Source organism: Mus musculus, chromosome 1 (assembly GCF_000001635.26).
Source record: "Mus musculus strain C57BL/6J chromosome 1, GRCm38.p6 C57BL/6J".
NCBI classification, from domain to species: domain Eukaryota; kingdom Metazoa; phylum Chordata; class Mammalia; order Rodentia; family Muridae; genus Mus; species Mus musculus.
Window position 1 is genome coordinate 156,611,859 of NC_000067.6, and position 17,008 is coordinate 156,628,866.

At 42.6% G+C, this 17,008-nt stretch overlaps 1 protein-coding gene across 12 annotated transcripts in view; it reads left to right on the forward strand.

The window, feature by feature from the left end:
* Abl2 (v-abl Abelson murine leukemia viral oncogene 2 (arg, Abelson-related gene)) overlaps positions 1-17,008 on the forward strand; it is a 91,030-nt gene that overhangs the window by 53,269 nt on the left and 20,753 nt on the right. For 4 of the 12 annotated variants that reach the window (XM_011238737.3, XM_011238738.3, NM_009595.3 and 1 more), the window contains exons 2-4: positions 8,981-9,043; positions 10,627-10,797; positions 13,430-13,725. In XM_011238737.3, the coding sequence (XP_011237039.1) occupies positions 8,981-9,043; positions 10,627-10,797; positions 13,430-13,725 (530 nt within the window). Of the gene's footprint in view, positions 1-1,978; positions 4,201-8,980; positions 9,044-10,626; positions 10,798-13,429; positions 13,726-17,008 lie in introns of those variants that run through there. The other 8 variants (XM_006496615.4, XM_006496616.4, XM_006496621.4 and 5 more) reach the window with 5 other exon arrangements.

The following is a 17,008-nucleotide window of genomic DNA, read 5'->3' on the forward strand; positions in this document are numbered from 1 at the left end:
AGATGGTTGTGATCCACCATGTAGTTGCTGGGAATTAAACTCAGGACCTCTGGAAAAACAGTCTGGGGGAGGGGAAGATGGAGACTGAGACAGACTGACTAAGCACCCCCAGTAACATAACTCCTCCAACAAGGCCAGACCTCTCAACTCTTTTAATCCTTCTCAGACATTTCCACTCCCTGGTGACTAAGTATTCAAATTCAAATATATGAGCCTCTGGGGGCTGATCTCATTCAAACCATCATGTGTGTGAATTTATATAAGTGTGAGCGTGACTGTAGTGCCCTCAGGGACAGAAGAGGACACTGGGTGCTGTAGCTACAAGTGATGGGCCAAAAACTTGGGCACTGGAAACCAAGCTTTATTTACCACTGAACCATCTCTCCAGACTCTAGTTTTTCATTTTTGGTATTCCAGAATTTCATAAAATTTCCCATTCTGTCTAAATATTTTCCTTTAGCATTTCTTCTAGAGCCAGGCTTCTGGCATTGGATTCTTGCTGATGATGTGTCTAGGTTACTATTATTTCTGAAGAGTATTTTTAAAATTTTTTTATGTATAAGGATGTTTTGCTTGTACGTATGTCTGTGCACCACTTGCATGCAGTGCCCATGGAGTCCAGAAGAGAACTTTGGACTCCCCTGGAACCAGAGTTATAGGTGTTAGTTAACCTCAAATGTGGGTTCTAGGAATTGAACCTAGGTCCTCTGAAAGAGCAGCCAGCACTCCTAACCACTGAACCATCTCTCCAGCCCCTGCAAGGTATTTTCAATGGATATAGAAATTTGGGTTCATGTTGGCTTGTTTTGTTATGCTAGGGTTGAACTTGGAGCCTTTCACATAATAAACAAGTACTATATACAGATTGGGCGGGGGTTTGTTGGTTTTCTCCACATGTAACATGACGTCATCCCCTCCCTTCTTTCCTTCCTTCCTTCCTTCCTTCCTTCCTTCCTTCCTTCCTTCCTTCCTTCCTTCCTCCTTTCTTTAAAAAAAAAAAAAAAACCCTTACATTTTTTTCATTTAAAAAAGTTTTAGGTCACATAAAACAAGGCAGCATTTACTCCTTCTCGTCTCCTGGCACTGGGTCTGTGGGCTCCATAGTTTCAAACTAGAAAAGACTCTTCAGTGAGTTCAACCATCATTCTCCATTAAGTGTGAGCTTACGCTTTTGTTCATTATCTAAACGATTTCACTTATATATGTGGTTAGGAGTGTGTGTGTGCACGCATATGTGTGTATGTATTCATGTGGCTGCAAGTCTTTACAGGTGAGTGTGCATGTGTGTGGAGGCAGAGGATAGCCTTGAGTACCACTGCTTAGGAGCCATAGCCACTCTCTTTGTTTTTGAGGTGGGGTCTCTCATTGCCTGGAACTCAGTCAGTACTTGGACTGGCCCAGGCATTCACTCTCTAGTGTTGGGATTAAATGGGTGCCACCAGGGCTGGAGAGATGGCTCAGCACTTATGAGCACTGACTGCTCTTCCAGAGGTCCTGAGTTCAATTCCCAGCAACTACATGGTGACTCACAACCATCTGTAGTGGGGATCCAGTGCACTCTTCTGGTATGTCTGAAGACAGCAACAGTGTCCCCACATACATGAAATAAATAAATCTTGAAAAAAAATTGGGTGCCACCAGAGGGTTCTGGAGATAAACCTCAGGTCCTTCTGCTTGTATAACAAGTAACTTAGCAACCGAGCCAGCGCCCCAGCCCCTGTCTTGATTTATTTTTTTTTAAAAGAATTATTTATTTTATGTATATGAATACAGTGTAGCTGTCTTCAGACACATCAGAAGAAGGAAGGCATTGTGGCCCATTACAGATGGTTGGGAGCCACAATGTGGTTGCTGAGAATTGAACTTAGGACCTCTGGAAGAACAATCAGTGCTCTTAACTGCTGAGCCATCTCTCCAGCCCCAATTTATTGCACCTTAAATTATTTATTTAATTTATTTTGGGGGGGGGGGGATTGGTGTACTTGTGTGCATGCCCTGATGTGCCTGTGGAGGTCAGGGAACTACATGTGGGAGTTGGCGCTCTCTTACTGTATAGAGCTGTCTTGGTGACAAGTGCTTTTACCCACTGAGCTATGAGCTGAGCTTGAGTCCTGATTTCAATTACCATATGAATGTTGGTGCCTTCAGCCCAAGATTATCTCAGAGCTTCAGATTTATGCAGCAAAGTGCTTCTTTGTACCTTCTAAATTTACTTATCAGACTTGCTTCCCAGTGTGCTTGACACCTACCCACGCCCTCAAGCTTGAAGCCTTTGTTTTCTCCTTCCGCGCTCTCTCTCTAAGCAGTCTTGAGCCCTGGGGCCTCCATCTGTGAGCCACATCTTCAATCCATCTGCTCTTTATTTGTCTCCACTGCTGTGCTTGCACTCCAAGCTCACAGGATCCTGCTCCTGAGTCCATCAGCTTCTCACTGTCCTCTCTGTGTGAGAAACTCCTCTTCCCAAGCTGAGGAGCTCTGGGCAGTCCACCGGATTTCCTTTTGTAATTGGAATGAAGCTGTAAATCCTTCAGTGCTTGCTCTGGCAGCCTCAGGCGTCCTCGGCAGTGACCACACACCAGGTTCTTCCCTTTCTGCTTCAGCGCTTTTGCCTCTCAGGATCTTCCCTGCCCCCATTCAAGGATACCCGCTAAGATTGTTTAACTGCTGGCCCAGGTTGTCCCTTTCTTTTAAATAGAACACTTCCTTGCTTCACAGTGTTGCTTAAAAACATTTGTAAACAATGACAATGCTATTTCAGTTGTCTCTTGAAAAATGTCATTTTTAATAAAAGTTATTCATACTGATAATGGATTTGACATTTTAGAATTAATAATCATTGTTAAAATTTCTTGGTTTTAATATACAGTAAATGATATTGGAGACCAAGTTATTTTTTTCAATAGTTTTTATTTTTAAAAGATTTATTATTTTATTTATGTGAATACACTGTCACTGTCTTCAGACTCACCAGAAGAGGGCATCAGATCTCATTACAGATGGTTGTGAGCCACCATGTGGTTGCTAGGTATTGAATTCAGGACCTCTGGAAGAGTCCATCTCTGCAGCCCTTGTGCTTTTATTTTAATGTGGGTATTTAGGTCATGGTTTCCTGTAATTTTTACTGTGTTTCTTTTATTGACCTAAATAAATGGTACATAGTAGGTACTTAATAATCAGTACAGTGGGCATTCCCGGCTGTATGGTTATAAGTATTATTACTTATAATACCTTATTATAAGTAATTATGAGTGCTATTACTATGATACTGTGGTTCAGGTTTTTTTGAGGCAGGCTCTGTAGCACAGGCTAGCTTTGAATTTGCAATCCTTCTGCCTCCACTTAGCCAAGCTAGAGTGTTACAAATGTGTGCCCCATATATTCTCTGAATTATTTTCGTCGGCTGTGTAAATTATTTATTACTTACTTTACTAGTTTGTCTCATAAATCATTCTTATTTTAAGGTCTTAAATTTTGTGTACCTTCCCACTTTGTTCACAGTTAGGCTTTTGCCTTTCCAAGTTTCAGCACTCACAGTTGAACACTGTGCCAGGCCATTACCTGTACTGAGCCGCACAGGCCATTTGTTAGGGGAGGCAGTTAGTTGCTCTCCGCTTCTGCCTGTGTTTATGAGTCACGCTGTAGCTATTTCTTTGACTTTAGATTTGTGGTTTCTTGAACTAACTGGAGTGATGTAAAAGATGAGTCTTGTTAGGCGTTTCCTGACTGTTCAAAGTGTTTGGTGGTGTACTGTAAACAGGTTTCTCCAGGGAAACACTGAGCAGTCATGCCCCCTTCTGTCCTCGGGATTGGAAGTTTCTATGCTTACCGACCCTAGCTGATTGTATTGTGAACAGTTACTTCTGTGAGACTGAAATAGCCTCTGCATCACCCCCACCGGATCCCTGAGGTTTTGGAGTGGCTCCACCCTTACTCAGGACTCCGCCCCTGTGGGTTGAACTTGCACTTTGTTCCTTCTGGCCCCTGACTGTGTGAGTAATGTCCCACGTGTATGGCTTGCTGGCCAGAGTGGAATTTTAAGGCTCTTCTATTCAGAACAGTTTAACTTTTCATGCTGCTCGGCCAAAGGCATGGTCCTGGGACCTGTTCAGCTGCCATCAACCAGTTACTGTAGAGACCAGGACACCTTGCTTCCCTGCCTGGGCAGGGATGTCTCGGAGTTCGCTGTGGCCCACGTGACAGGTGTGTTGAGATGAGGCTGGGGTGGGGGTAGACAACACAGTAATGAAATGTGGGTTATCTGCTCCTGTAGTCTCCACTGGGCTCAGTGAGGATTACATGGCTTGTTTGTGTGCTTGTTTATCTTTTCAGTTTTATGGGGAGGGGGGCAGGGTCTCAAAATGTAACCTCCGTTGGTCTGGAACTCAGAGATCTGTCTGCGTCTGCCAGCCAGCACCAGGAGTTAAGGTGTGTGCCACAGCACTGTCTTGTTTTATTTGAGATTGAATCTCACTGTCTGACTGGCTAGCCTAGAATTTGCTGTATAGACCAGGCTGGCTTCAAACTCAGAGAGAGTAGCTAGCCTGTTTTTGCCTCATGAGAACTGAGAGTAAATGTGTGTACCAGCACACCCAACATACTAGACCTTTAATAAATGTGTAATGAATGGAAGAACATGGATAATATGTAAAATGATGTTAAATGGCACATCTTGATTGAAAAACTTAAGCTAAATTGAAAATTACCAAATATATTCCCAACTAAAATAGTTTTTAGAAGAGTTATTAAAAATTCCTAGCCTCTTAGAGCATATACAAAGTAGAATAATGTTAAGTAATATAAAATAATGAAAACACTTTGAGGCAATGATTACTGCCTGACAATCTATAATGAGAATGATTAAAAAAAAAGTAACAATTTAAATATTGAAAATGTGCTTTATAAGCTAAGCATTAAATATCCAAATTTGAATTTGTGTTTCAGTTTTATTATTATAGGTTTTAAGTATGTTGCTGTTTTGTGTGTGTGAGTGTGTGTGTGTGTATTTGTCCTACAAATGATTCAGTAGAAAAGATAACAAATTACTTCTTTATGGTTCTCAAAATATTTCTGTTCCTTAAGTCTTTTACACAGTTCAGTAGAGTTTGGGGTCCTCTGCTGCCTTCTTTCCACATCCTCACGATCTACTGCTATTGCAGTGGGTCAATTAAAAGATTTAGTTAACTTGCATTGTTAAGAAGTTCTAGCCCACACTGACACTGAATTGGGCGCGGTACGTCTGACTCATAGGGCTTGCCTGTCTTAACTAGTGGCGAACATACCATGGACCCTGCTCACTGAGGCTCCAGGGCTTCCTTTGCTTTTGCCGTGCTCTTAGTCTGCCTCTTCTTGTTTCTTTTACTCATCCCTCCGCAGCCTTCCAGCTAAGATCATTCATTAGCTCCGTGCTTAGTCTTGGCCTCAGCGGGAATTTGGGCATTTTTACTTGATGATATTTTCCTTTTGTTTGGTGCTAGAGGGTAGGACCGGCAATGTTTTCTGTGGATATCCTGTGCAGACAGATTGGACAGGAACTTGTTGTACAAGAACAAAGGAGTGGGAAGAAGGAGGAAGGAAGGAGGGAAAGAAGGAAGCTCTGTAAGAGTCAGAGACAGGAGGGGCGGCCAGGCCAGGGAACGGAAAGACAGTCTCCTGGGCTTGGGTTCTGGGCCTTGTCTCTTAGGTACTGCATTTATCTTGTGTTTTTCACTTCATCTCAGGGGTATGTACCAGTGGTTGGCTTTTATTACATTTATTAAATTTTGAAGAAGAGTTTTTTGTGTATGTGTTGATTATATAGTAAATATATTACCTAACTCTCCTGGGACAAGAATACCCAACTCTTCCCATAGCTTTAAATTTTACACAGGATTGTCCTGTGGACTCCGTTCTTTGTACGTTTTGACACCTTGACTTTGGTAGCCCTCTTTTGGACCTGAAGTCCCTCCCTAGAGCAGATGGACCATGTCTAGATATCTCCCTGTATATTGACAGTTGTCAGTGCGGAACTTTGGTTCATCACATTTAAAGAGACATGCAGTGTAAACCGAGCTATGTGTGGCCCCAGGGGGCTTGCTGCTCATCTCTAATAGTGCCTGCTGTGAGTTTGCAAGCCACACATTATCCTTCAGCAAACCTTTTGTTGTGTGCTGGGTAGTTTGTTTGGAGATGGGGTCTTGCTATGTTGTGCTTATGTGATGTGGGACTTAACATCCTCCTCCCTTAGCCTCTGGAGTGCCCGTGTTACAGCCATGTGCCACATGCCGGGGACTTTGGTTGGTTGGTTGGTTTTGGTTTTTGTTATCTTTTTAAAAAAGCCTCTTGTAAATAAGCTCTTGGGGGGGGGGGGCAGCAGCTGTTGTTGTTCTGTGTGTCTGTACTTATTTGTCAATGAACAAATAAGAAACTTCCTGGCCTCAAAACATTGCACCCAAGAGACTTAGGTACTATACATGCATGTAGGAGTATATGCACTTTTGAATAGGATCATCAGAAAATGTCCTCAAAGGTTTACATTTGAGTGAAAAAAAATTTGGGGGGGCGGTTTGAGACAGTGAGTGAAATATCTTTGAGACAACTATTTTAGCCAGAAGAAAAGGCAAGTGGAAAAAAAAAAGTCAGGGTGTGTGCCTGCCCTGTTTAAGCAGTAGTGGGGAGGGTAGTGGTGGGCAGGAAAGCAAGGGTAAGGGAGAAGGTTGACCAGGGCTGGAGAGAGGCCTCATTGGTTGTGAATACTCCCTACTCTAGCCAAGGACTGAAGCTCAGATCCTAGTACCAGGTGGCCTCACTGTGTCTCTAGCTCCAGTGCATCTGCTGCCCTCCTTCCTCCATGGGCACCCATACGTGAGTGCAGAAATGCAGATACAGTCACCTGTAACCCCAGCTCCAGCGGACCTGACGCCCTCTCCCTTCACGGGCACCCATACATAAATTAAGTTTTAAAAATCTTAAACAACAAAACAAACTGCTGTGTGATGGTGCACACCTCAGCTCCAGCAGTGGGGAAAGGAGAGAGGGAAGTGGACCTCTGTGAGTTCAAGACCAGGAGGCTCTACAGAGTGAATGAGACCCTGTCTGGAAGAAAGGAAGAAAGGAAGGAAGAAAGAATTGGGCAAATTAACCTATAAGGGACCTGAAAGGCCCTTTAAAGATTTGATTTTTACTGTAAGTTTGGGACCAATGAAGAATTTTAAATATAGAGTTACAAAATATGACCTTTTTTTTACAATTTAAAAGGAGTAAGTATAGACACACAGAGATCAGTACCTAGTGAAGGAAGCAGTGTTAAGTGACAAGGATGAGTGAGAAATGGATAGATTTCAGGTGTTTTAAAATTTCTCATAAACTAGGCAGTGGTGGTGTACAACTTTAATCCCCGCACTTGGGGAAGAAGAGGCAGGTGGATCTGTGAGTTCAAAGCCAGCCTGTTCTACAGAGCAAGTTGTAGGATAGCCAGGGATACATAGAGAAACCCTGTCCCAAAAAGCCAAAAAAATGTTTTACATTAATTTATGTCTGTGTATGTGTATGCTCACATGTGTGGTTGGAGGACTGTGTGTGTGTGTGTGTGCGCGCGCGCATGCCCTCATGTATACGTTCACGTGTGAGGTTAGAGGACAGTTTGCAAGAGTAGGCTCTCTTCTACCACGTGGGATCCGAGGGTGGAACCAGAGTTATCAAGCTGGGCAGCAGGCACCTTTACCACTCTCCAGAGCCATCTCTCTGGACTGATAGGTATTGTCTGAGAATAAGAATGGAGTCATAAATGGTCACAAAGGTTGTGGCTGTAGTGCCTGAAAATATAAAGTTACCATTGAGTGAGATGGAGGATTCTAGCATGAGGAGGAGCAGATTAGAAGTAAGATATGGAATGGAAAGCAGCTTTGCTTGGTAAATTCCAACAGTGTCATTAGTGATTGCTATCCTTCAGCAGGAAAGACAGTTTTATGTTTATGTAAATTAGCTTTGTGGATCTTACCTTTGAAGTTGTTGGGTTTCACAAAATAACAGAGATGTGCTATTTGCTATTTTTTTTTGCCTTCGTTGGGCTTATGTTGGTTTTAGCATCTTCTAAATGCCACAGAAACCTAAGTTCTAAACATTAGTTAATGGGTAGTTTGCTTTGTAGTTATTGTTTGTTTTTTGGGGGGGAGAGGGAGGTCTCACTATGTACTCCTTATAGCTCTGAATAGCCTGGAACCTGGAGCTCACAGAAATCTGCCTGCTTCTGCTTCCTCAGTGCTGAGATTAAAGACATAATTCATTGTTTCCTATTGCTTACTTTTTTTATAAGTTGAGTATCATACAACTAATAGCTCTTGAGTACAGATTATGGAACCTTTGGAAAACACGTGATTGTTACTCATAAGAAATACATTTGTGGTTGGGGAAGAGTTGCAGAGAGAAGGCATTGCTGCAGTGCTCTTTGGAGAACAAAGGGAATGAAAGGCCTGTGTGGAGACTGCAGATTCACAGGGGAACTGCTGAGTGTTGAAAAGTGACGGTCAGCCAATCAGAGAAAAGCGAGGAGAAGGGGCTGGAGAAATGGCTCTTAAGTCAAGGGCTTGCCTTCAAGCATGGGGGCCTGAGTGTGAGCTCCAGAACCTATGGTTTTAAAGCTGGGCATGGTGGCATACTTTGAATTCCAGTGCTGGGGGGTTCAGCCTGAATAACCTACTGGATGAGACACCTGTTTGAACCAGAAGGAGGGGAGCTCATGGGGAGTCACACTGAGGTTCTCTTGCCTTCACACACGCACACACACACAGAAGCCACTACAGGTGTAATGGAGTACGTGGACAAGGCCCAGCTGTGGGAGGCAGTCTCAGTCAAGCTTACAGTGTGGGGTGGGGAGAGGTAAAGCAGAGAGGTAGGACTGCCTAACTCAGGAAAGGACTTGAAAGCCAGAAACAAGGAGACCAGGAGTCTGATGAATAACTCTTAAAGGGGCTCAAGAGTGATGTCCAATTTTTGTCTTAAATAGATCACTTTGCCAGCTGTGTGGAGGATGGATTTGAGGGAGACAAGACTGGAGGCAGTAGTCCAGGTGAGATCTGTGGGCATTGAACAAAGCATTGAAGGAGAGATGGAGAAGAGGGAATGACTTGAAACACAAGGAAATCGCAGATGCCAAGCTCTTTTCCCTTCAAATGTGGCAAAATCAATTTTGAATAAACTAGGAAGGAGACATAAGAGAAAATGTTATATGACACAGACAGATGGATTGTTTGCCTCGGCAAGCAGCCATTTAACACAGCCCCTTGAAGCAAGAACATTGCTCCTGAGAGAACAGTGGCTCTTTTTGGTTTTGGTTTTGGTTGGTTTGTTTGTTTTGCATAACCAAACTAGGGTATGAGAATCGGGTAATTTTTAACAAATGTATAAGATTAGATTCAGAAACTTCAAAAGCCTTAAGAAAGAAACAGATCTTACAAGGTCTTAGCTGGTGTGCATATTCAAACTCAGAAGTACATGGATGGTATTTAGAACTTTGATTAAGTCACTAATAGTTTACAAAAATCCCCTGCTCAGGAAAAGAGATCAGAGTTTTTTTAAAAATTAAAGAAATGAAGAAATGTAAGCTATCATAATATAAAGCCGTATTTTGGATGCTAACAGTACTGTAATAAATTAGAATGTATTTCTTTTTCTTTCTTTACTGTTTTTGACATAAGGTAAGTCTCACTCTGTAATCTAGGCTGGCCTCAACCTCCTGGCCTCAGTCCCCTGAGTGGTGCATTACAGGTGCGAGCGGCCATGCCTGATTCAGATGTGTTTCTGTTTAGGCAGAGAGCGTCAGGATTAATCTTGCTCCAAGCACTGTGTCTGTATTTGTTATTTGTATATACATGATATTGATATGTAAGACATTTATTTCTTGAGAAACTTACTTTCCCTGCTTTGTTTTGTATGAAGGCATAAAGCAAGCACCTAGCTTAGAAGGGTTTCTTAACTTTACCATCCATATTTCAGCTCATTACCACATTAGCCAGGGGTGAAGGACACTCCCTCCTGTCAAGCCAGCACTGCCTAGATGGCAGAAGGATGAGGAGGGAAGGCCACCCTCAGGTCATAGCAAGCTTGAGACTGAGGCCAGTATGAGCCATTTGAGACTCAACTCACCCCACCTCCACAGAGCTGCAGGTCATTACACAACAGTGTATCACATGTGCTTTATAAAGCTAGCTTACTGTTTGTAAGTTTTCTTTCTCATTTTTAGAGAGCTGCATCTTTGTTGTTCATTTAGGTCTGATTTAGGTGAATGCATATAAACCAGAACTAACTTCTCTGGTTATGGTCTTTCCTTTGACTACAGTATTACAGTTTCAACAAGTCAGTTGCTGCCCTAAGCCCAGGAAATAATAGCACCTATGCCAACTCTTTGTGTGTGTGTTGTTTTTTGGGATAGAGTTGTATGTAGCTCAGCCTTGCCTTGAATTCACTGTACAGTCCGTAGAGGAATTCACTGTACAGTCCGTAGAGGATGACCTAACTAACTCTTGGCTTAGTCTTTGTAACGTTCTGAGCCTAAGTGTATACCAACAGTTCACATGCAGCCCTCACTCAGAGCTCTGAATTCTTGGCTGTTTGACTCACTCACTGGATACCTTTCTCATTTGTGTCTTTCAGAAGTTTTGCACCGCCCGTTTGGCTGTGATGCTGAATCTCAGGCACTGAATGAAGCGATCAGGTGGAGCTCCAAGGAGAACTTGCTGGGAGCCACTGAGAGTGACCCTAATCTCTTTGTTGCACTTTATGACTTTGTGGCAAGTGGTGATAACACACTCAGTATCACTAAAGGTGAGACATCTCTGAACTGTGCTTTCTAGTTTCCTAGGCTGAGACATGAAGCGCCACGTGCTGGCTTCTGCCGCTGACACTGACCAGGTGACTTGTGCTCAAGCACTTTTGGGTCATCCTTCTTTTTACCTGCTTCTGTGGCTTTGCAAAGCAGTGACTAAGAACATTACTGGTTAGATAACATTTTCTCATCGTTGTTTTCCAAGATAGTTTCTTCACCAAGAAAACGTTGGTAAAGTCTTACTAGTTAATAGTTATAACGACTTTTAGTATGTTGCTCAGGGACCAGGAGTCCCTTTATATCATAATTGACAATGGTTTCTCAAAAACCCTGAAATGCCTACTTTTTATATCAGGTTCTTATTAATAAAAAGATCTTATGCTAAAGCTTTGTTGTTGTTATTAATGAGGCAGGTGTCAGAATTAGAGGTGTATGACATCAGGCCTGCTTTTTTATATTTTTAAGAGGAAAAAAATTATCCTTTAAAAGAAAATAACACTTACTTTAGTTACTTTTCTGGAGATAGCTTACTTGAAATAAAGAAAAGTTTGGGGGCCAGAAAGATGCCTCAGTGGTTAAGAGCACTTGCTATTCTATCCCTGCAGAGGACCCTGGTTCAATTGCCTGCACCCAGTGGTGACCTGCACTATCTGATACACTCTTGTAGCCTCTTAAGGCACCACACACATACATGGTATACATACATGCATGCATATAGCCAAAACATTTGTACACATAAAAGTTTTTTCAAAAAAGTTTTGTGTTGAACATGTGGCTTTTGTCTGCAATTCCAGCATTTTGAAATACTTGAAGCAGAAACATTGTTGGCCAGAATGGGGCTAAAGTGAGTCTCTGTCCTGTACTGATAGGTTCAATGTCTGTCTCCCTGTCCATTTCCATAGCAGTCAGGAATTCCAGAGCAGAAAATTCTAACCAAAATAAGGGGAGGTGGGGTGTAGTGTCAAAATCGTATGGGTTTTGGTTCTATCCTGATTATGATGGCCTGTAGTAAGCAGTTCTGTTCAAGTGTTTAAGGAAGCAGCAGGGTAGATAAACACTTGTGCAGGCACACACACATATCTTGAGTTTCCTAGCAAGTTCTTTTGGACACATAGTTAGCTACTGTGCACCTGTACATTTGTGTAGATACACAACCATACCAGACACTCATGTCTTATAATATATATATATATATATATATATATATATATATATATATATATATATATACAGTGTATAATATGTACATGGAAGAGTTCCTACACAGACCTCTGGGTGTTTTCATAGTTAGGTATGTCAGGTGAAATGATGTAGGGCAGAGAAAGCCACGTTCTAATAAATGTTTCTGTAGGCCACAGGAGAAATGTAGTTGGCTACCACAGGAAGGCTGAATTGTTCCTCACCAGCCTTGGCCTGGCCCTCCTGTGCCCTGCACTACAGATTGCTGTGTCTTCTTTTTGCTCTCTAGCATTAATAGGTGTGAATTCTATAGAAAAGCTGTACCTCCTGGAAAGACGAGTGTCAGGTGCTGCAGAGTGGCCTTAGATGAACATTGGCTCTAGTCTGTGCTGCAGGTGTGGGGCAGAGTGTATGTCAAAGTCCACACTAGATAGTTCTACTTTTAATAAATACAACCTCAAGAAATTCAAGCTGATAGAAAGATTCACCAAGTGTTTGGAATTTTGGGTTCCAACTTAAGAGTTATTTTCTGTTTCCATAGACTAATTTTAGAGGAATGGCAAAGAGTGAGTCATTGTTATGGGAAACAGGAAGAAACTGAGAAATAGGAACTTTTAAACCTCGAGTCCTGGAAACACTTGTGCTTTAAGAGTCCTTGCCAGCCCCCACTGCTCCTCTAAACAGTTTTCTTGCTGAAAACTCTTGGTTGAGTCTAGGGTCTTGGGAGGTGTTTGCTTATATTGATGGCTTTGTTGCTTTGGTATCATCTGAAAATTTAAGTAACTTTGTATTTCACATGATGTCCTGTTCATTAACAATGAATAATTATGTATGTATGTGTGTGTGTGTGTGTGTGTGTGTGTGTATCTGTTTTAAGTGAAAGTAAAATGTGTTGTTTTTTTGAGGAGTAAGTACTGCTCAAGTGTTAGTACATGTCTGTAGTCCAGCATTCAGGAGACTGAATTAGGATCACGAGTCTGAGGCGAGCCAGTCTAGACTAAGTGAGACTCACATAAAAGGAAAAGGGTGGGCAGGTGGGCTGGGCTGAAGGCTCAGTAGTTAGCGTTTAGTGCTTTTTCAGAGGCCTGGAGTTCAGTTTTCAGTACCCATGTTGGGTACCTCACAACTGCCTGTTACTCCAGTTCCAGTGACCCCAACCCCTCTTTGGGGGACACACACAGACACTCAGTCACTGTCATTTTCTATCTATTTGAGTAAATTCTGTATTCTAATTTAATACAATTCATCGTTTCTGGAAGACTTTTTAAGTGATATGTAATCCTTCAGAAACCATTCTTTTGTTAAGCTGCTCAGAGTAGAGATCAGTCAGGATGTTAGTAAGCAAGAACCCAAGTCCTTGGTTCACTTTTCAGTGATTTGCAGTTTGACACTACACTGCTGCAGTCTGACAGTCCTAACATGCCTTTCTTTCTGTGATGACTTGATGGCTAGGTGAAAAGCTGCGAGTCCTTGGTTATAACCAGAATGGCGAGTGGAGTGAAGTTCGCTCCAAGAATGGACAGGGTTGGGTGCCAAGCAACTACATCACTCCAGTTAATAGCCTGGAGAAACATTCCTGGTACCACGGACCTGTATCCCGCAGCGCAGCAGAGTATCTCCTCAGCAGCCTAATCAATGGCAGCTTCCTGGTTCGAGAGAGTGAGAGCAGCCCTGGGCAGCTGTCCATCTCTCTCAGGTATGAGGGACGTGTGTATCACTACAGGATCAATACCACCACAGACAGCAAGGTAAGACCTGTTCATGTGGACTGGCTCTTCAGTAGGAAGGGAAAAAATAGAAAATAATTTTTATATCTGATATAAAATAAAGTATTGCCTAACCTGGTGAGTTTGGGCTATTTAGCATATTAGAGCTTGCTTATTTCAAAACAACTCAAAAAACAGTTAAAAGCTGTAGATAAGCCGGGTGTGGTGGCGCACGCCTTTGATCCCAGCACTCGGGGGAGGCAGAGGCAGGCGGATTTCTGAGTACTAGGCCAGCCTGGTCTACAAAGTGAGTTCCAGGACAGCCAGGGCTACACAGAGAAACCCTGTCTCAAAAAACCAACCAAACAAACAAAAAAAAGTTGTAGATAATTAAGGGTAAGTCATATTTGAAGTTGAGGATTGAAGAGATTTACACAGGTTAGCTGTTTTAATCATCAGCATAAACGCACACCAAGTGCATAGAGAAGACGTTAGAAGTCAACCACAAGCCTGTGGAAGGAGACTCCGGTCCACTAGAGAGGTCACAGAGTGAGAGGGTGTTGGAGGCTGCTGTTCTCATCACTGTGTGCTAATGGCAATAGATGAATTGCCCAGCCAGTCTGCGTAGAGTGAATGTGTTACACAGATTCTTTAGGGCCGCAGAGACCTGGGTTTGATTTACAGTACCACATGGTGACTCCCAACCATCGGAAACCCCAATTCTGGGAGATCCAGTGCTCTCTTCTGACCTCCATGGGCACCAGGTATATGTGTGGTGCACAAACATGTGGGTAAAACACCCATACATATAAAATAATAATAGTAATTACATTTTAAAACAAAATCAAACATAAATTATAAGTTCCCAACTTAAACCAGTTGTTCTATTGAATGGTTCGTGAAGTTGAGCCCCCTTTCCTCCCTCAGTAGGACGGACAAAGTGGGAGGGGCATGTGGACAAAGTGGGAGGGGCATGCGGCCTTAGAGCAGGCAGAACTGCTGTGCTTTGTACCTCACCATCATTTATTAGCTGTGAGACTTTCCTTAAGTCTCAGTTTGGGTGGTGGGGGTGGGGGTGGGGGTGGTGGTGGTGGTGGTGGTGGTGGTGGTGGTGGTGGTGGTGGTAGTGGTGCTGACTTAGATCGGATCTCTCTGTGTACTGGAACTTGCCATATAGACCATACATACAGATATGAGCTTGTAGCAACTGTCCTGCCTGTCTGAATTCAGAGTGTATGATTATAGTGTGCACCACCATACCTCCTCCCTTTGCCCTCATTGACTTTTGATTTATATTAATGATGTATCTAGAATATGTTGTGTGTTCCTATGGGCTGGTTTGTGCATATGGGTGTAATACTCACACAGGCCAAAAGAGGGCTTTGGAATCCCCAGAACTGGAATGGGTGCTGGAGAAATCTCTCTTCAAGAGAATTGAACTGCAGGGCGTGGTGGCACATGCCTTTAATCGCAGCACTCGGGAGGCAAAGACTGGTGGATTTCTGAGTTCAAGAACAGCCAGGGCTACACAGAGAAACGGGGGGGGGGGGGGGGTTGTGGAGAAAAAAGAAAGAAAAGAGAATTGAACCACTAAGTGATGTCAGTCTCCTCCTTGTCTGTTATTAAGTCATTTTGTGAGATTATTGTAAGGATTAAATGAAACAGTTTTTGTAAAGTATGAAGAAAGAAAAGAGAATTGAACCACTAAGTGATGTCAGTCTCCTCCTTGTCTGTTATTAAGTCATTTTGTGAGATTATTGTAAGGATTAAATGAAACAGTTTTTGTAAAGTATGAGAGCTGATTCAGCACAGGAAATATTTTATTAGTTCTCTTTTCTTTTCTTCTCTCTCTCTCTCTCTCTCTCTCTCTCCCCCCTTTAACCATTATATAAGTATATTGTTTGTGGCCCAAGTGAGTGGTATCAGAGTAATTAATATAAGAAGAAATGCGGGCTGGGTGTGGTGGTGCACTTTTTTAATCCCAGCACTCAGGAGGCAGAGGCAGGTGGATTTCTGAGTTCGAGGCCAGCCTGGTCTACAAAGTGAGTTCCAGGACAGCCAGGGCTACACAGAGAAACCCTGTCTTGAAAAACCAAAAAAAAGAAGAAGAAATGCAGCCATTATTAGTTGTTTTGCTTTTGTTTGTCTCTGTGACAAATATCACAGAGAAACGGTGAAGAAACAGGTAATTTTCACTCCTGGCTTCAAAGAGTTCAGTCTACTATCAATGGTTCTATTCCCTGTAGGCTGTGGCCAGGCAGACCACCATGGTGGGGTCATGTGGCGTGTGGTAGAGCAGAGCTACTCCCTCCATAGCAGAGAAAGGGAGCAGAAGCAGCAGCAGCTGACTGACTGAGCCCATGAGCTCTTCAGCATGAGTCTGTGGGGGACACTTACATCTGCTCTCTAACACATGCACAACAAAAACGAGCGCACAGATGTGTCAGACCATGCAAGGACATTAATTCACAGCAACAGTGTTTATGATAGCCTCACAATCGAAGTACCAAGTAGCATAATTGACTAATAAATTATGATATATTGTTAAGATAGAATCTCCTACAGAAACAGAAATAAACACGATGCTATAGACACAAGTCCGTCCTACCAGCTGTCTATCCATTTCTGAATTTTCTGAAGCTACTTTGTATTTCTAAGCAGACCTGAGTAGTTGCTATAGGAACCCTATATAGCCCCAAGTCTAAGATGCCTGTTTTTCATCCCTGTTCAGAGAATTTTTCTACCGTCTCCTATAGATGAGTTTCGTACGCATAAAGTTGACCAATAGATTAGTATTTGCCAGAGAATTGTGTGGAGAGGAGTGTGGGCGTGATCCCTAACAGCTCTAAGTAACTGTGCTGGAGTTAGACAGTGGTGGTTAGCGAGCCTTGTAAATGTCCTGAAAGCTATTGAATTGTATAGCTTAAAATATAGCATGTGAATTATAGATCAACACTAGACAACACATGCCCTATGATTTCCTTTATGTGCAGTTTAGAAAACTGTGTACACTTCCAGCAATACCTTTGCAGCAGTAAACAGCTGGCAAGGACTTGGTTCTAGTGATTTTGCCATCCTGGGTGTGGGTGATGTTTACTGGGGGAGTTTATTTTGTGAAGACCACATTCTCCACTTATGAATTATGTACATTTAATATATAAAAATACAACTTTTCATGTGCCTGTTTTAAACAGTGTTTGTTTATTTAAGCAGCCTGGGCACAATGGCACATACCCTAGAATTCTAGCCGTCATGAAACTGAGGCAAGAAGACCACAAGTTTGAGACCAGGTTATATATAGAAACTCTGAAAATTAATTAGTCAG